The sequence below is a fragment of the Euleptes europaea genome, chromosome 6 (genome assembly GCF_029931775.1).
Source record: "Euleptes europaea isolate rEulEur1 chromosome 6, rEulEur1.hap1, whole genome shotgun sequence".
Classification (NCBI taxonomy): domain Eukaryota; kingdom Metazoa; phylum Chordata; class Lepidosauria; order Squamata; family Sphaerodactylidae; genus Euleptes; species Euleptes europaea.
Window position 1 is genome coordinate 52,034,981 of NC_079317.1, and position 20,982 is coordinate 52,055,962.

Genomic DNA, 20,982 nt, shown 5'->3' on the forward strand with positions numbered 1-20,982 from the left:
AAGGTATCATAAGAACCCGGCACCCACCTTAACATGTGTCCCATCACCCCTGTGGTCGACTTCCGGAGAAGTGTCTAAGCAGTTTAAAATTAATCATATTTTCAACAATTTATTTTTCTAAATTGCATCTATAACTCGTCTGCTATAGTAGTAAAATTCATTTTCGCCATTTTATCCCAATATGCAAAGGCCTTTGACCATGTCGTTTTAAATTCTTCCAAATCCTTCCCATTAAGGGAATCTGTTAGTTTGGCCATCCACATATATGTCCATAATTTCTCTCTCCATTCTTTAATTAGAGGTCTATTTACTTGCTTCCAGGATTTAGCTATCGTGATTCTTGCTGCAGCAAAACTTTACTGACATACGACTCTATCACTTTTATTCATATTCTCCTTGGGAATTCCCAATAAACAAAAAGCAGGTTCCATTTTTACTTTAGTATTAATCAAATTACAAGTCTCTTTCAATACTTTTCTCCAAAATTGTTTAATCTTTTTACATACCCACCAGGCATGCATAAATGTTCCTTTTTCCATTTCACATTTCCAACATAAATCCGTCAATCCTGATTTCATTTTACTTATCATCACTGGTGTAATATACCATCTATAAAACATCTTGTATAAATTCTTTCTTATTTCATTAGTGATTGTAAATTTAAATTCTTTTTTCCAGAGCCTCTCCCATACCTCCAAATTAATATTATAACCAGAGTCCCTCATCCATTTTACCATCACTGGTTTTATCCTTTCTTGTTCTAAATTTACTTCTATTAACAGTTTATATACTCTCGCCATCATACCTTTATTTCCTTTATTTAATACTAATTCCAACTTAGTTTTATTTCTATTAAATCCCACTAATTTATCTTTGTTAAATATATCCTTTAATTTATAATACATAAACCAATCATTAATATTAAGCTCTTCTCTAAGTTTAAGGGACCACTCCCCTTCACTGCACTATGTAATCTGTCTATAATTACCTATATCTAAATTAAGCTACCTCTCTTCATAAATGCTTCTTCTGGATTAATCCATCCAGGAGTTCTAACTTCCAAAGATTTCCAAGAGAGTTGCAACTTCTGAAAGGCCTCCCTGCACACTCAGAGCATAACACTGATAGATGGAACACCAAATTGATGTGTATGTTGCACACAGAGGTGACATGGTTGTTTGATTGCAGGATAGAAGGGTGCACCCCAGTAGAATAGCAGAATAACCAGGTATAATAGACAGAATCCAGGGATTTAATGCTAGAGTAAATTCTTATTCTAGAGTAAATTCTTACTCTAGAGAGCCAGCGTGGTGTAGTGGTTAAAAGCAGTGGTTTGGAGTGGTGGAATCTGATCTGGAGAAACCGGGTTTGATTCCCTACTACTCTACATGAGCGGCAGAGGCTAATCTGGTGAACTGGATTCGTTTCCCCACTCCTACACACGAAGCCAGCTGGGTGACCTTGGGCAAGTCATACTCTCTCAGCCTCAGCTACCTCACTGGGTGTCTGTTGTGGGGAGGGGAAAGGAAGGTGATTGTAAGCCGGTTTGATTCTGCCTTAAGTGGTAGAGAAAGTCAGCATATAAAAACCAACTCTTCTTCTTCCTGGGTTGCACCCAGCACAGCTTTTCCATGAGCACAGGGATTTCCACCCATGGAATATAACTTTCTCAACTTCCCCTTCTTGTGGTAGCCTGAACCACCTACCCTAAAATCCTATTCCGGGGGGGGGGGGGGCGCTCTCTGAAGAGCAGGATTTAAGGACGCATTAAGACCACCCACAGGAAGGGGGAGCCAAGAAAACTTCACTCCATGGGTGGAAGACCTTGAACCTGTAGAAACAATGCGCTGGATCCAATTCACTGGGGTATACTTACCATGCATTATTCTTTCTCAGGGGGTAAATATGTTTGTTTCTACAACCAAATTGTAATTCAACAAATCTTTTGAGGTACTGTACCTGCATTTTCCCAACTTCTGGGAAGTCTCCCGGGGAGATCTGGTATTCCCGTTGCAACTGACGATAAATCTCAGGAAGGTTGTTGATCAGTTCTTTCTTCTTATTTTCTTTTCCAAATACAGCCGGCATTTCCTTCTTTAGATGGCTAATGATATAAGCATGTACCTAAGACAGAATAATGGCAATGAATGTTTTAGAGTGTTTTTCCCAAATGGCAAAGTCTCAAAAGACACTATTATACTTATTGGACCAGATCAAATACACCAATGATAAGACAGACCTATGCTTCCCATTTTATTATACAGCTTGGTTTGGATGTGAAAGGAAAAGTAGTTTGATAAAACCTCAAAGGACCAAAAAAGAGAAATATTTGGCAAATAATCATATTATAAAGAAAGTGAAGCCTTCTTGAAGGAAAGCATATTTTTGTGTAAATCACATGACACAATTTCAAGAAAGCAAATTATACAATCACACAAGCCTAAGAGGGTCAGCTAATAGGATGACATTTTAGATGGAACAAAAGTAGGAATGGTGTCATATATAGGAAAGCACTTCACAGCTTCTATATTTAAACTGCCATGAAGAGGTGTTAGGGAATACATCTCACTGCAATTACAGCACTCCTGGAGTGTCACTATGAAGTGTAAGCAGATCAGTGCTGGAATTGGAATAATTCATCAAGGGAAATTTAAATATTCATCATTGAATAATTTAAATATTCATCATTGATATTAAGACATGCTAGTCTTAATATTGCCTCATTTACATTATATACAACACAAAGGTTACTCTTTGAAGTCATCACAAGTATAGACCTACATGCACCATTCTTACAATACTGAAAGGCTTTACAATGTTTCATCCTTTAGGATAAATTTGCTTGTCAGATTGACCAAATTAAGAATTATCTACAAATTAAGAACTATCACATTGCTGGCAACACTGGCCTAGGGCTCTTTTTGCTGCCAGCGACACAGCTGAAAAGCAGGGCTAGGCCTTCCTCACTGGCAGTAAGTCCCCACGCCAGTCACCTGATTGGTGGCAGGAGCGGGGGGCCTTAGGGGCATGGGATCCCAGAAAGGGCTTGAGAACCCTTTCTGTAAATCATCTGCATAGCAAAATCTTAAGATATTTGCAAACAAAACTGACAGACATATCTTTTTTACATTGCATATTTATTGATAAGGCATACCAGCCTCTGCTAGGAGGGATTACTTTTACAGAAGACAGAAGAACCAAATGCCTGGACAGATAAGAATGTTTTTAGCTTTCAAAGTATTAAAATAGCCTCTAATCATCACATGGAGCGGAAGCAATACCAGAAGGCTCTGATAAAGCCCTGCAGTTGACAGGAGGCTGGCGTTTCTGCTGCTTATTCTAACCTACTAGGAACTTCAAGAACAATTTAGGAAGAGGAGTCAGTGCAAAATAAAAAAATTCTACAGAAGTTTTGCCCTTTTGAAAAAGGAACACAGTGAAATATAAGAATTATTCTCTCTTGGCTGACAGACATTTTAAGCTCTCCTGGCACTGGAACTATTGTCTGAGAGCAATAAAATAAACCCTCCATGTTCAGAATCAGCAGTACTCTGAATACTAGTTACAGTGGGGAAGGAGCAACTAGTCTTCCCCAGACATCTGGCTGGCATCCACAGGAAACAGGACTAGATGCATTTTCAGTCTGATTCAACGGGACTGTTATATAGGTAAGTTGTTTGCTGCTCTTTCCATGGCTTCATCACCAATGTCTCTATGAATACCAGTTGTGCATTTTAGGGGGAAAAAAGCATGTAAGGAAATCTGTTTAACTAACAGCTCATAGCTGAGAAATGGGCTGGAAGTGCATAGGAGGTGGTATGCCCCCCCCCGCCAACATAAGTGCTCTCTTATTCCGTGATAAGAAGCACTTACGCTAGCAGCGGGGGCAGTTCCGTCGGCACCTGGGCAGCACAGACCTGAACGCAGTTCCCCCGATGCAGCAATCTCTCCAGGGCCTAAATCCCGGAAGAGAAATGTGGCCCCGGCGTGGGGGAGGGGCGTTCCCGGGAGCGGAGCTGACAGTAGTCAGCTTCCAAAGCCCCTCCAGCCTGGGAACGCTCCCTCCTGCAACAGTGTTGCTGCACCAGGTTTTTCCTGGTGCAGCCTCGCTGTTCTCTATGGAGGGAAATGCCCCGTTTTCCTGAAAAGCCTTTTTAAAAGCCTTTTTTACGCCTTTCAGCGGCCGATGAACCTCTTTGGAGGCGCCATGGCAGCGCCTCAGCCATGCCGTCCCCGGCAGCTGAAAGGCTCAGGAATGAGCTGCCCGTATCACCTTCTCTATTTTTCCAACTGCTTGTGATGGGGTGGGGTGGGGGGAGAGTCTCTATTTCACATTTCTGTTCTCATGTCACATAATCTTGGAACTGACTGAGATTGTGTAGCATTTACATACACTTTTGTAAGCAGTTCCAGGAGATTTAAAAAGATCTTACACTGAACAGCAACTTCACGTGATTTGAACAGTTATTACCAAATCTCTGTGTTTTATATCCTTAGAGACATCTTCTCTTTGGGTCTATACAGTGTTCTTTGGTGCAGGCAATTCTTTAAAAACACAACAAATCTGAATATCCACAGAGGCTGCTGTGTTCCAACTATGGTAAAATGCATTAGAATAAGAAGGAAGCCTCCATCTTTGTTTGGCACTACTCTGAATGGCTGTGGCTGTATGTAATGTCAGCTGTGAATGGTTGGTGCTTTGGGTAATTGGGCAGTGGGTGACATGCAAAACATTGGTCTGCACAAAAAAGAAACACTGTGAAAAGGTTAATAGTACTTAATGCATATTTTTCATGAAATCTTACTTTTCATACCAGAAAAGTAGTCTTCAGCCTTCTAAAAACCGCTATCCATCTTTAACCTCATCCTCCAACGTGAAACCCACCTTTAATTTTAATTGCAAATGTTCATGTTTCTTCCCCTTTCCTGTCTTTCTCCTGACTCACTCTCATTTTCCTTCCTCTCCCAATAATTTTTATTCTTCTCGCTCATCTTAAAACAACTTTAAAAAATGTTGGTGGGGCACTGGTATCACCCATCTTATGACACTGTATGACCAAGTTGCTGCCCAACCCACCAACTGAAGACTAACACATTGCAAAACCTGCAAGTCAAGCACTAACCAGCACAGGATACAAGTGGTGCAGAATATATAAGCTGATTTGTGGAAGCTCAGATGCAACAAAATCATGGCAAACAGCTGAAGTAGATACACCCCATATTAGTTGAAAATTTAAAATAGCTGTTGAAGGCTGGAGCAAGCCTGCATGGCTGTGCTTTCTACCTTTTCAAGTTTGTATTGTGCTTATTCATTAATTTTATAAACCCACAGTGTTGTTACCTATGTTTTGGGATATGGCAAGCCAGAAATGTAAATAACGAGGCATACAAATATATAAAGTGTTTGGTATATTTTTTCAAGACAGTAGTGCTACATTAAATCTCTGTAAGCTAATTCATATATATATATACGAATTCACACACATATGTATGTATGTATGTATGTATATATGTATGTGTTAAGTGCCGTCAAGTCGCTTCCAACTCATGGCGACCCTATGAATCAATGTCCTCCAAAATGTCCTATCTTTGGCTTTTTTATTGAGTCAATCCATCTCTTGCTGGGTCTTCCTCTTTTCCTGCTGCCCTCCACTTTTTCTAGCATAACTGTCTTTTCAAGTGACTCTTGTCTTCTCATAATGTGACCAAGATACGATAGCCTCAGTTTAGTCATTTTAGCTTGTAGGGTCAGTTCAAACTTGATTTGATCTATAACCCACTGATTTGGGTTTTTTTGGCAGTCCACGGTATTTGTAACACTCTCCTCCAAAACCACATTTCAAAGGAATCTACTTTCTTCCTATCAGCTTTCTTCATTGTCCAGCTTTCACACTCATACATAGAAATAGGGAATACGATGGCATGAATTAACTTAATCTTGGTGGCCAGTGACACATCCTTACACTGCCAAGTAAATTAATTTTATAAACCAGCTATTGCTGGATAGTTAGCTGTGACTCAAGAAAGCTCATACCCTGTTAGAAATGTTGTTAGTCTTTAAGGAGCTACTAGACTCTTATTATTTTCTATTGTTGGATAGTAAGTGGAGAAAATAAAGACAGCAAGTTAGCTTCATCCAGAAGCTGAGTTTTAATTCCAATTTTTACCTTTGCAAGTCGTGACCTTTTGATAAGATCATTGAGTTTCCTCACAGTTGCCTTTTGAGGTAGGCTCTGAATGTCTTGGAACAGATCCTGTGCCTCTGCCTCAAACAGCTTTCTGTTTTCAGTATTCTGCAGCGGCTGAGCCCAGAAAGAGCCAATGTAGACCCGCAATACCTCTGGAGTGTTGATCACTTTTCCCAAGGACCACATGAGTGCACCATAGACTCTCATTAGCTGCTGGGTGTCCACTTGGTCAGCCTTGTTCAATACCACCCGGATCTTATCATCCTGGCCCCGGAATGATTTGATCGCTTCCGAGAACTCATCAGAAATATCAAGTTTATGAGCATCAAATAAGAGGATAATACGATCCACTCTTTCAGCAAACCATTGCAGGACCTGACAGAAGTCATAGCCTAAACGACAGAAAATAAGAAGAGGTTATCAGATATGACGTTGTTTAGAACTCTTCAGGAGCCATTTTAATCCTTTAATTGAAGTCCTCTAGAAAGAAACTGAACATAATCTTGGAGTGCTTGAAAGAACAAGATGTTCAAACACTCCTCATGTTAACCAGTAAGTGAAATTAGGGTAATAATTATTCAAACAAGCAGACTGACAGTGTCCAGTTAATACCACTGTAGTCTTGTTCATTCTGTGTTGGTTTTAAGGAAGAGAAGGATTATTATTGTGATACAAATCTTAACGGTTTAGGCTGCTGAGAATACAATCTCAAAATATAGGGAGTGCCATATGAAGTGTTTTATTCTAAATACAATAATGGATCTACCTAGTTTAGTCTCCTGGACTGTTAGTAGTTCTCCAAAGCCTCAGACTAACAATTTTCCCAGTTCTGCTATCTGATATCCTTTTAATTGGAGATATGAGGGGCTAACCTGGATTTATGCATACAAAACCACAGCCCCTATAAAGTAAGCATTAAGCAAAGCAAAAAGCAAAAAGCAGATCACTGAGAATAACTTTTGGATTGACATATATTTAAGTCACAAAATGGAGAACCAGTTTTTACAACCAGTTTTTAACTAACTAATTTTGTATTCTGTTCCTTGCTCCATGAGGAACAAAGCTAAGGAACAAGCTAAGAACAGGAAATTCACTCTGTTATATTTTTAAATAACTGTGTAAATCAACTAGTGCATCAACTAGTGAAATAGTCTTGAAGGCAGAACTGAAATGCTGAACAGTCTTCATCTATGAAGAACTGAAATGCTTAATAGTCTTCATTTACTTCATTTATACCCTGCCTTTCTCCACAATGAGGACCTAAGCAGCTTACATTATACTCCTCTCCTTTTTTTCACCTCACAACAACCCGGTGAGGTAGGTTAGGCTGAAAGTATGTGACTGGCCCAAAATCACCCAGTGAGCTTCTGCAGCAAGATGGGGATTCGAACCTGACTCTCCCAGATCCTACTCTGAAACTCTAACCACCTCACCACACTGGCTTTCATACGGTGTCTGCTGTTGAACAGTAGCACGCAGTCAGGCCTAGCTGAGTCATGCAAACTGGAAGGTATCAAGTCACCCAGAAGTTGCTGCCAGGCCTAGGGTTGCCAATTTCCAGGTGGGACCTGGAGATCTCCCAGAATTACAGCTGAACTCCAAGCAACAGAGACCTGTCACCCTGGAGAAAATGGCTGCTTTGGAGGAGGGACTCCATGGCACTATATCCAACTGAGGCCTCTCCCATCCCCAAACCCTGCTACCCCATACTCGAAGCCAAAATCTTCAGGATTTTCACACCTGGACCTGGCAACACCAACCTAGGCCTGGCTCTTTCCCCTCAAAGGCCAAAGTAGGCCTGGAAAGGACCTGACCCCTCCCCCTGCCTTATACTGCCAGAACCAAGCCTTGAAATACTATGGCTGCCTAACAAAGGCCACCAATGTATTTATTTATATTTCACATTTTTCTGCAAACCTGGTGCCCTTTTCAGGTTTGCAGAAAGATCTGTCTTGCCCGTTCACAGCTTCAGTCACCAGATTTAAGTATCCAAAGATTTGCTGACTTCTATATTAGAATATAATACATATAAGATAATTCCCAAGCATACTGCAGGCACAATGTACTTGCAAGCATATATTTACAGTTTAACAGCCCATTCCTGAAGGGGTGGTGATGGTGGTTAGACGACAGCGCCTCCAGAGCAGCTTGCTCTAGTGCAGCAACCCAAAAAATGAATTAAAAATTATGTTTAGCAAAAAACCTCAAGGAACTCCCCAGAGTTCCACGGGGCTGTGCTACAATTTTGCAGGTGTATCTTGCCGCCTGCAAAATGGCACGTTTGGGGGCTGAAAGGGGTTAGTAAGCTGCCTAAAGGCAGCTCCTTTCCCCGGACACCGGTGAGAGCACTCAAGCTGGACTTAAGGGGAGGTGGCGCAGGCGGCTTGCACTGCTGCGTGGCACCCCAGTCACTCCGCGCCGGCATCTGTGCCAGTTTGCACGTTTGCGAGTGGCACGGACGCCAGCGTAGGGGTCACACCGGTTCCTATGAGGCTCCGACCTCCCTTGAGGAATGGGCTGCCAATGGGATGAATCATGTCTGCAATTAATATGCTATAACGGTTATGATGATGATGAGAATACACTTCTGAACAGTTCAATGCTTTCATTGTTATAAAGTTCATTTGATGTCCAAGTATGCTGCTAGTCCTAGTATAACTGTATGAGGCTGTTTATGTCCAAATAACACTTTTCTACTACACAAATTGTTTCTATTTTCAACTTCTATTTTTTCCTATCCCTCAGATGACAAAATTAAAACACACGTACTAAGGTGGCAGAGAGTGTAACAGTTTGCAGCTCTCAGTCTCTTAATATTGAGTGCATTCAGAAATTAAGATAACCAAGGCATGTAAACCTTTAAATTCCATAAATATGCCAAACAGTATAATTTTACGTGCTACTTAAGTTATAAGACGTTTAACGTAGTCAAAACAGTAAAAGAGGTTTAGGCTTTCAGTTTTCCCCAAAACTTCAGTACCCCCCACCAAAAAAATATTTTCATGGCTTCAAAATTTCCAGGCCAGAAATTTTACATGTCTTGTCAACAACTATTATCAGGCAACACGGTAAGTTAACTGAGATGTAATGGTAAATTAACAGCCTTGGGACTGGACACTCTCTTTACGTTTCACAAGTCACAATAAGGAATTATTTTCTTCTGAGCTTGCAGCAAGTGTATAGTTCATACAATCTACACTGGGTGGGAACAAACAGCCTCTTTGAAAACTGATGCATGTGTTAAACTAAGGTCAACCATGGAAAGGGGAATAAGGAAATGCACGTTTTTTTCTTGTACCTTTCCACAACAGAACTTTTACATCTCTTAGCTGCATATGCTCAGTCTACATATTTCTTTGTCAGGGGAGATGAGAAAATTCTATTTCAACCCAACTCAGACAAGTACAAATACTGAAGTGCAAGACCTTCCTGGTCCTCAGGATGATTTGCCTGCTATACATCAGAAGGAATCCTTGAGGCTCCAAGCCCAAGACAAGTGACTTCTCATCTTTGACCAGCTGTTAGAACTGATGAAGGCTGTTGTAAAAATAATACCTCTGTATTTAGACACATACTAATGAGAATTTGTCCCAGCAGTGGATATTTCAATAAAATACTGATCAGCTGATCCTGTGAGCCAAAATTTACATTGCAGTTTACACTGCTTGGAAGATGCAAGGGACCTGGAATTTGTAGTGGAATTTTGATTTTTTTTTTGTTTTGTTTTACAAGAAATATTAATCCAAACAGTTATGACAGAGCATGAAACTGATCAGCATCGCCAGGAGTCTGTAACTGATGACTTTAGAGCTAAACATGGCTTAGTACAGAATCAAATATGGCAACAGAAGGGGACACATGCATCTCTCTGGGGAGGGACTCCAGAGGTTAGGTGCCACAACGGAGAAGGTCCTTTTCCCAGGTTGCCACCCACCTCATCTTAGAAGGTGCAAGTACCCAAAGCTGGGCTTAGGAAGATGACTGTAGTGATCAGTTAGTATGTGAAGGGAATGTCAAGCAAAGATTTTTATGGGACTGAAGAACTTCTTACAGCTGCTTTACAGAAAGGGAAATTATAGAGGTGAACAGTTGCCAGTAATCCAGGTATGAACCACACACATAGTTATGGCCAGTGCACTAAAGCCATCACAAAGGTTGCTTCTGTGCATATCTATTACCTATTGGGAGACCTCATATGTCACTTCCTAATGGAGTCACAAAACCATCTTTGGACTGCATAAATGTTACAGATTACTAATCAGCATGTCACTTATCTATAATGTTAAGCTGTATATTTTCAGTTATGCCAAAGGGCTTTCTTCTGCTGGCTCTCTGTTGATCGTTTGCTCTGAATTTCAACATAGTTTAGCTCTTTAATGATAAAAGGGCGCTGACCCCTGCTCCAAGACAGAAGCTTAAAATATGGTAAAACAGAGGCTCCAGGAGGGTGGCTGGACCATGTTGACACCAAGCCACCAGAGCAAGCCCTCAAGAGATTAGTCTCTCCAAACAAAAACAGGTCACTAGTCCGGCACTTGTTTTTGAGCACTGCAACTCACCTCTACTGAGACGCTGTTTTTCTCCTGAAAGGATGCCAGGGCTATCTATGATGCTGATGCTCTTCAGAACCTGATTAGGTAACTGTGCACACATGAACCTACAAAGAGAAAGAAATTGGGTATTTTAACACTCCCCCCCCCCCAGAACTCTAACCATTTGGCAGATGAGGCCAAGCTCATAACAATCCTACTTTTCTGTTCTGTCATAATTGTCTGGATTAGAATCAGTATTAGTAATGTAGTTTTCACAATAATTATTTGTTTTTCTGTAAATAGCATCAGTACCAAATCCCTAATTAAAGTATATTTTTATTATTATAAATAAAATTATTGTGTTGGATCCCATGATCCATGGACACAAAGATCACATGTTCTCCCTCCCCCTCCCAAGAGCTGTTTCTGATCCCAGGACCATCCTGGGGTGGAGGGACTTGTGTGTACCAAGAGCGGCACAGATCAGGCAGCTGCAGTGGGGAGAAGGAAGAAGATGAAATTACTTCTTCCTTCTCTTCCAGGGGCGGGCCTCTGCTTGCACAAGAGGCAGAAATGGCAATCTCCAAGTTATTGCTTTAAAAATGCCTGACCATTATTTAACAATATCTGAATCAGTCAATTTACTTAGAGTAGTCAAATGATCAGCCCATCAAGTTCCTGTATCTTATTTATTTTCATAAGAACATAAGAAAGGCCCTGCTGGATCAGACCAAGGCCCATCAAGTCCAGCAGTCTGTTCACACAGTGGCCAACCAGGTGCCCCTAGAAAGCCCACAAACAAGATGACTGCAGCAGCACCATCCTGCCTATCACACAGCTCTCAAAACTGGTTTACAATTGACCCAATATAGAAGATAAAAACTATGACAAAAACTTTTCCACAAGGCACATATATAAAAATAAAATGAGTTTTTAAAACGTGGTTCTTAAACTCTATACATATACATGATTGATCAGGAGGGTGACAAATATTTATTTCCTAACTAATAGGCAATTTTTCATTATACCTTGCACATGTGAAAGAAATTTGGTCGAGTACACTCATCAATGTAGAAACCATCAATTTAAGTGCCTTAGGTCCAAGAGATTCTATTAGATAATCATTATTTAAACTGTAAATGACCACCAAGGTCTATTTGTCTGTAAACCAACTACATCCTTTCCTAGACAATAGAGATCTAGCCACAGTTATCCATGCCTTAGTGACATCCAGATTAGATTACTGTAACAAACTCTAAATGAGGCTTCCTCTACAGATCACTTGGAAACTATGACTGTTCCAGAGTGTGGCTGGCAGGATGCTAGGAGCATGTGAGCACAAATCGTCTGTACTGGCTCCCAGTTAAATGCCCAGGCTAAATTCAAACGGTGGTTTTAAGCCCCAACCTTCCTTGCTTATACCTTACACAGGCACTTATGTACTGTTCTTCTGGTTCCCCTACTGTCTGAAGTTCAGTGGATAGTTACAGAATAGGTATTTTTCTATTGCAGCACCAAGGAATTATCTATCAAAGGAAATCTGCCTTACTTCTTTAACTGCTGTCTTTCTACTGGAAACTTACAGCCGCAGCCTATGCAAAGTCACACTCTTCTCAATTTCAGTGCACTTGTGGCTGGTGGTTTTATTTGCTTTTTATTTAATCTGTTTAATGCATTCATTCTTATATTTCAGTTTGGCTACACAACCCATTACTCCTTTGTGAGAGAAGGAAGAGGGGGATTTTAAATTGACAGATAGAACTTTGTTTGTTCAAAAGCTAAGGGACATTCCCCTCTAAAAATAAAAATGTTTTTATTGACTATGAAGCAGACTTAGTTGGGATTTAATGAAGTTTATTATCGGACACTTTTTATGTTGCTTTCCCCATTTTTAATTATATCGGCTCGTTTGACTCCAGTCTTTTTGTAATTTGTAAACTGATGAAACCTCAAGCAACATTTTGTTGAAAAATGCATTTAAAATGCATTTTTGTTCATGTACGGTCACATCATCTTATATTTTTTGAAAGACATTTGACTTCTGTGGAATACTAACTATTAGAGAATTCTATGTCAGGAGAAGACTGGAGCCTTTATTCCAGCTAGACAAGGACACAATGTTTAACATTTTCCGGAAGTCAAGTGACATAGTGGCAGACAGGTTTTACAGGAAAAACAACAACTGCAGTTATAGATGGAGATAGCACTGGGGCTTATGCAAGAGCTAACTGAAGGCAAGGGTTGGGAATAATCAGAAAAAAGAAAGAACATTTTACAAGCAGTTTAAATATACAGTATTTGTAGCCTGTAACCTAGAATTATTTGGAGGAGGAGGAGAAAAAAAGCACAGAGGTTAGCATTGTCTCCATGATGTATTAGGAAACAAGCACAACTGTAGCAGTATTAGCATTCTACAAACTATTTCCAGATAGCCCTGTGGTACAAAAATTGTTCCCAAAGGATCTGAGGAGAAAAGAATTAACACAGTTCATTCCGGGGGTGGGGAAGAATCCAACAGACAAGAATTAAATGTGATACAGAGACCAAAGTCCAGATAAAGAGAAGATGTACCCAAAGAGGACACATCCCACTCCTTTCCAATTTAACCTTGGAATCAGCCCTTACATCTCAGATTCTGTTTCCAGGACAAAGAATGTGGGCAATTTGATGACCTGGAGTAGGGTTCCCAGGCATGGTCTGGCAACCAGTGGGAGAGACAAGGGAGGGGATACGGGTGGCACTGCCGGCAAAGGTGTCAAAGCCGGTTCTCGAGTCCACCACTCTTAACCACTACACCACACTGGCTAGTGACGGGCAATCCTGGAAAACCCATGGCTTACATAAAGTGCACCATCATTTACATTGCTTCATCAACCTGTATGTCATGCTGAAGCAAGGCCAAGACATTTAAGGCAGTGACAAAGAGGCTGGGCCAGTTTGCTTTACAAACTCTTGGTGAATGCATAAAAAACTGCAGACACCTGGAAAGAAGTGGGGGCTGTAATATTATTGCTGCTTTCTCGAAAGCAGAGTTTTATAAGTGAACTCCCCCCCCTTTTTTTATAAGGGAACTTCTGATAGTTCTGATGCTTCAGTCTAATGATATGATTTTTTAATTTTGCTAATTTTTGGTGATGATCCAATTTTAGCTGAGACTACATTTTATTCTTGTTTGTGATGTTCAGTTCTGGAATATGTTGTTTTAATTGTGGAGTGTGTTTTAAACAATTGTTTTTTGTTGGAAATTGCTTTGAGTGATATAGAAAAGAGGGTGTATAAATACCTCTTAACCAAACACCTGTCATGTTTCTTTGATCATCAAATGGTGGTGGAAGCATGCAGCACACCATGAACCCACTAACAAGCCACGTCCTTTAGGTGACCCAAATAATATATACACAACAAAGGACAAACAATAAGCATACTGGATAGCAAATTATAGCTTATGGAAGGTGAGAACATCTTGCTGGCAGCTGATGAATAAGATCTGGGCTGAATTGGTTTCTCCTCTTCAGGCAGGTATATAAGCCTGGGTGGGACTAGAGGATGGAGTCTTTTGGCAAAAAAACAAAGGGCTTTTGACCTTGGCTCGCAGCCTGTGGCCCTGACTGAGCCATCCCAGAGGATCCAGGATATTGTTAGTGTACTTTTTGTTTTTTCTGCATACTGAAATTGTCTCTTTAAATTGTCTATTTATTTAAACTGTACTTTGGTATTTTAGTAAGCCGCTTTGGTCGCCATTAGGGGAGAAAATAGGATTAAAATGCCTAAATAAATAAGTCAATGTAACTAGAAACACCAGTAATTACAGAGAATTTGCATTTAACTTAAATACGTTTTAAATCCTGAATTCTCACAGCAGCAGCACGGCCAAACATGGGTGGATGAGAGCAGTTGAAAGTGGGGTGCAATACAGAACTTATCACGTCATTATTTATTTATTTAAATTCTTTCACAATTAGGGAATTGGCAACCTTATAAAAATAAAATGGTCACATACTACATTAATCCCTAGGGTATTACTATGGGAGCTGTAACCGCACCAAACTATCAGGTAGGGGGAGGCATATCTTCCAGATTGATTGTGAGCCTCATATTATACAATGGAACGAGAAACACAAATATTAGATCAATACTTTATTTCTCACTCCATTTTGTACTGCACGGCTTACAATCAGTCAAAAGTTAAGTAGGTACACCCCCACCCACTCCATGAGAATAATATTCTTCTAGCCTGACTTATAAAATTGTTCACATATTCTCATTTCCTATTTGGGAAAGTCATTCTCCCTGAAGGCCTTTCAGATTTTTCCAGATATTACCGCTTGTATGCTTTTTTAAAAAATAAAAGATTCCACACTTAAATTGGTCTTACAAATGCAACTGAATGTAATTATCTCAACGTAAGGGAGCAGTATTGTACCAGTGTAATGGAGCAAGTCTCATAAAGTGAGCTTACAAAGGTTGCAAATGAATAAAATTCAGTTTCCAATGTCAGAGAAGGAGGCTGAAAGATTGTCATCTTTCCTTACCTATTCAAGAATGCGTTGCCAAAACGACTTAGTTTGCGGAATGGCTTCTTTGGGTCCACCACAAGAGCATTACCAGGAGTGCTCCCTTCGGTTTCTCCGTACATCACAGCAATGAAAGAATCTGTCGTTGGCTCCGGACCAATCCTCATCCCTGGAAAATCCTGCTCTAACAGATACCTGTGATAATATAGGAGAACAGGGTTACAAAGATGAAACAACCAACAAGAGAAAAAAACACAACAGGAAAGCCTATCTAGCTATTATCTGTCTATTAAAAAATGTTATCTATCACGCTTTATCCCAGCTTTTCTTCAAGGAGCACAGAGTTGCTCACATGGTTTCCCCCTCCTCCATCTGGCAACAGTCTTACGAGGTAGGTTAGGCTGAGACACAGTGACTGGCCCAATGACCTTCCTGGTTAAGCGGGAATTTGAATCCAGATCTGCCCTGTACTCGAACTGCACCACATTGGTAGAAGTCTTTTAAAGATAAGTACAGAGGTGAACAAGTGAAGGCCAAACTATACATGATGGCATCCACAGGTCTGACCTGTGGACACCACTGCCATTTCAAAGGCTGATGAGGCAATTTAAAAATGCTGCAAGGGCCCAATCAGGATCCCTCACAGCATGGTGAGATGAAGCATTCTTGTCTCCCCCCACCTTTTCAAGCACCAAACAGCCAAACCCCCACCCCTATGCCAAACCACCGCCACCCAGCAACTCTCTGCTCCTGTTTGTTCTAAACTTAACTGAAACGTTTACGAACAAAGAAAATCTTTTAATTAATTTACGGAGGTTATAATTAAAGCGAGAGCAGTTCAGTTCCAGGTAATATGTGGACAGTTCTAGTTGTCTCATCTCAAAAAGGACATTGTATAGCTGGAAATGGGGAAAGCAAAATGGTCAAGGGGCTGGAGTACCAAACCTATGCGGGGGGGGGGGGGGAGACTAAAGCATTTGGGACATGTTTAGTATAAAAACTTATTTAATGTCTTCTTTCAGTTATCTCTCTTTCTAAAATTAGAAACTCAGTTGCCATGAGTATAAAATGGAGGGGAGGAGAATGATGTAAGCCACTCTGGATCACCCTTGGGGAGACAAGTGGAGTACAAATAAATAAATATACAGCATGGAGAAGATGGACAACAAGAATTTGCCTTCTGCTCCCATAACATCAGAACTTGGAATCACTAAACAAAAATGACTGGCAGTATATTCAGTACAGACAAAACAAAGTACATCACACAATGCATAATTATGTTAGGGAGCTTAAAATGGGGGTGATGGTTATTGGCTCAGATGGCTTTAAAAGAGGATTTAACACACCCATGGAAGACAGGCCTATAGCCTCCAATATCAGTAATTAAGAAGGAAGAGGGCTACTGCCTTTACGCCCTGCTTATTGTCTTCTTAGGAGTCCCGGGCTAATCACCCTGTACTAGATGGACCTTTGGACTGATCGAGCAGGGCTCTACTTATATTCTTATGTCAAACAGCACTATTTACAATTGGCTCTCTGATAAATATGTGCAGCCCTAATGGCAACAGTCTCCTCCTTACCCACATCAGTGAGCAACAAACTGAAATATCCACTTTCTTCTGTTGCAAAAGGAGAAAATAAATACAAAATAGGATAGAAGACATCATCGATGCACTGTTCATTTTTTCAAGTTCTGCATCCTTACTATATACTTCCCAAAATTCAGACATGGAATCGACATTCTGACTTTTAGCTTTGCAACTGTGTCCCAGTAACTTTAGGGGAATGCTTTATTTTTTTAAAAACAAATTACCTCCCACACACACACACACACACACACACACCTTTAGGCTCCCATATAGCAACACGCTACATATATTATCTATGGTAACAGATAGTTCATATAAGCCCACTATGCCCTAGAAGCAAAGCAGAAAAAGTCCAAGTCAGGAATTATTAGGAAAGGGACTGGAAATAAAATGCCAAGTTAGGGCTGGGTATTTGAGTCGTCAAAAAAAAAATTGGTTAACTGACTGGTCAAATAATGCTCAATAATTTTTGAAAGCATTAAGCATTGCTTGAGCAACAACAACAAAGATATTTTAATAATAAAAAACAACTGTTATAATTAGCATAAATAATGACATGGCTTGTGGCACGCTAACGACTAATGAAGTTATTGTGGCTTTTGTCAGCTACACTTCCGTTTGCTTTATTAAAAAACCGATTAGTTACTTCTTATTAAGAAACCACAAATTTAACTTTGAAAACGCTATAGTCACTGATGCTTCTTGTGCTTAACTGTTGTTTGGAATGCTGAGAAACTCTGAAGTGTTTCAAGGTTTGTCCTTGACCAGTGCAAGGCTTTAGCTTTCGTTCCTTGTTAGTAAATGAAGCTTGGCTTCATGGAATATTTGAATGTAGTCAAACTAATAGGAAGTCCACTAATAGTATTTGACTGATATGCCCATCCTATTGCATGAACCATATTTACTGCAATACAAGGCATTTTATAATTTTTAGTGGTGGTTTTTTTTAAGAGGGGTGGATTGTTTTAAATTCAGATACCGTATATACTCGGGTATAAGCCGACCCGAGTATAAGCCGACCCCCCAAATTTGAGGCCAGAAAAGGGAATTTCTTATTGACCCACGTATAAGCAGAAGGTCAATAAGAAATTCCCTTTACCGGCAATGCTGCGGCCGCCATTTTAGAGCGCAGGGCCCCTGCCCCAGGTCGCCCTCCCGCCGGCCTCCGGGCCCTCCCAACCCACCCCAACCCACCCCGACCCCAGTGCCATCCAAGGGGGGGAGGGGGAAGAGCCCCTGAACCCCCTACTTACCGGGAGAGGCGGCAAATCGGTGGCAGCGGCAGCAGCGCAGCCTTCCTGGGCTGGCAGGAGGCCCCTGCTGGCCGGAGGAAGGCGCCCAGGCGCGCGGTCGGTGGTGGCGCGGCTGGCGGGAGCCTCCTGCCGGCCCAGGAAGGCCCCTGCCGGCCGAAGGAAGGCACCTGGGCCCGGCGGCTGCGGTGATGGAGGTAAGTTCCCCCCTCCCTCCTCTACCGTATTGACCCGCGTATAAGCCGAGTTTGGCTTTTTCAGCCCTTTTTTTGGGCTGAAAAATTCGGCTTATAAGCGAGTATATATGGTATAAATTTATACTAACACTTTGTACCTGCAGAGAGAGGCAAGAAGGCATGCAGCTCGGTCACACAGGCGGGAAGTGCTGCCAATGTGCTCTTTTCCTTAAAGCTTTCTGGTTTGGCCAGAAAGTGTGGAGGGAGAAAGGCCAGCCTCCATCAGCTGGGGATGGGGTTGGAAGCAGCCTATGCTAATGGATTGGGGGGGGTGTACTTTCTGGCTCTAGATCGACTGGACCGGTACAGAGGGTCAGAGGCTGTGCTGTGACAATGGGACCCTCCAAAGTTTGCAATTTGGGGTGGAGAACTGGGAAAAATAGAAGCTGGTCGGAGGACATCTCTGGCTGGCTTAAATTCAAGGTAATTTCTTTTTATGCATAGCCTTCTCTTTTCATAGGGAAGTTGTCTTATATTTGGGCTCATCTTCCTTTCAAGTGAATACAGTATTATAATGACATGTAACATAATGGAATTATAGAAATCTATTCTGCAGCCACACTTGGAATTCTCTGTAAAGTTTTGGGAATCCTGTATTTAAAAAAAGGATATCACAGCAGGAGAAATTACAGAAAAGGACAACAAAAATTACTATGTTGTTGGAAAATCTTTACGTGGGAAAGCTAAAGAAACCATATCTTTTTAGTTTACGGAATGTGTTCTACTGGCACCCAAAGGATAGCAAAGCCAGTTCCTGATGAATATGTTTGGTGAGGGTACTACAGAGTCCAGATGCCACCACAGAAAAAAAATCCAGCTCTCTGGTAACCATTCACATTACTTTCAAAGATGCGAGGGCCTCAGAGGACCTTAGGTACTTCATTATACAATACATAATTAACTTATGGGATTCATTACCCCAACATGTGTTGGTAGCAGATTTTTAAAAAAAGGATTAGATCAATTACCCTATTTACCTGAAAGGAAGAAGACTACTTGTTTTCCCCACATAAGCCACAAAGAAAAAGAGGGGGGCATCTTAAATTCACTTACAAATTCCAGTTATATGAAATAATTAAAACATTTTCTGTATAACCTTCCTTTAAGGGGCTCATCTTCTTTGAGTCAATACAGTAATGGAAGATAAATCTATTAAAGGGTGTTACCCATGACAAGCCAAATGGATTACAAACAGTATATCATTGACTGGGGTGGGGGAGGGCACAGCAGGATGTATGTGTTGGGGGTGGTGTTGCTCTATATTTCAAAGATAGCATAGAATCAAGTAAGCAAGAAACTCCCCCACTGAATCACTATGGGTGGAGATACAGGACCTTAAGGGTTACTTAAAAGTGACCCAAACCAGGAGGAAAACCTTGAGATGGAGGGTTTTTTTTTTTAATGCCAGGGAGGCCCCTTGGATGAGGCCTGTTTTACCGGGGTGCTTCAAAAGAAGAACTAGGGTTCAAAAGATTAACCAAGCTGGGATTCTATTATTCAAGCTGATTATTCAGTTTGGCCTAATAATGCTAAATGTATGGATGGGCCTTGATTTCAGAGGACTCTGACCCTCAATGTACTTATTTTGTTGCTTGTTTTTAGAGGCTGAAGAGAAGAGTCGAAGGGAGGTTTTTGATATGGGTCTTATTTAAGTTTTATGGCTTTATTGTCTAAGAACAGGGGGTGTGAGTTGAGATGGAGGGGGAAATAAGAGTACTGACTAAATAGGAGACTGGACAACATGTCCTTGAGTCATCATGAGATGACTGTGCACTGGTGCAACTGGCCACAGGGTTAACTAGAGATGCTGCAGCTCTGGACTTGGTTATGAGAGGGGCTCAAGACCTGATGCGAGATGTAAATGTTGTTGTACTAACTGGGAACAGCGACAACAATGCTATTAAGTTAAGCATTCATAACAACAGATATTTGTTTCCAAAGTTCACTTTTGATTTAAAAAGAGGAAATTTTGTTAAAATGAGGAAACTAGTCATAAGGAAGTTAAAACAGGAAAAAGATAGTCAAATCCCACCTGGAAACTATTTAAAATTATGCTGATCAAGGACCAGACAGAATGCATACCTCAAATCTGGAAAAGTACCAACAAGTCTAAAAGGATGCATGCGGGCAGGGGTAATTCAAATCCAGGAAACCATAAAAGGAAAAAAGGCATACTTAGAAAGTGCAAGATTTCCCTAATTGAGGTGAACAGAAAGGAGCACAAATTCTGTCAAAACAACCATATGTTGACAAGACATTAAGCAAAAAGATGATTTGAGGAGTGGATAGCCAAGAACATTAAGACAAGCAATGTGCATTTCTTCAAAAATATCAGGACTAAGAAACCAGCTAGGGAGGCTGTTGGGCCTTTGGATGACAAATGAATCAAATGATTGTTTAAGGGAGATGACAGAGAGAAACTGAATGAATTATTTGCATATGTTTTCACTGTGGAAAATGTAGGGAACATACCCGTGCCCAGTTTTGAGGGTGGGTGCCTGAAGGACTGAGTCAAACTTCTTCCCTCTCTCCCATAATTGATGTGAGGAGAGAGGAAGTTCTAGGACTATGAGGCAAAATGAAAATCACTAAATCTGCAGGTCCAGGTGGCATACACCTGAGGGTTTGTAAGGAATTCAACTATGAAACTGTTGATCTACTAACAACTAACTA

General features: G+C 40.9%; 1 protein-coding gene across 1 annotated transcript in view; it reads right to left on the minus strand.

Annotated features, from left to right (window-relative positions):
* The window catches only part of EHD4 (EH domain containing 4), a 32,464-nt gene that overhangs the window by 2,749 nt on the left and 8,733 nt on the right, over positions 1 to 20,982 (minus strand). Inside the window, exons 2-5 of the mRNA XM_056850861.1 lie at positions 15,253 to 15,429; positions 10,748 to 10,845; positions 6,168 to 6,580; positions 1,960 to 2,124 (exon numbers count right to left, since the gene is read on the minus strand). Of these exons, the coding sequence (XP_056706839.1) occupies positions 1,960 to 2,124; positions 6,168 to 6,580; positions 10,748 to 10,845; positions 15,253 to 15,429 (853 nt within the window). The remainder of the gene's footprint in view (positions 1 to 1,959; positions 2,125 to 6,167; positions 6,581 to 10,747; positions 10,846 to 15,252; positions 15,430 to 20,982) is intronic.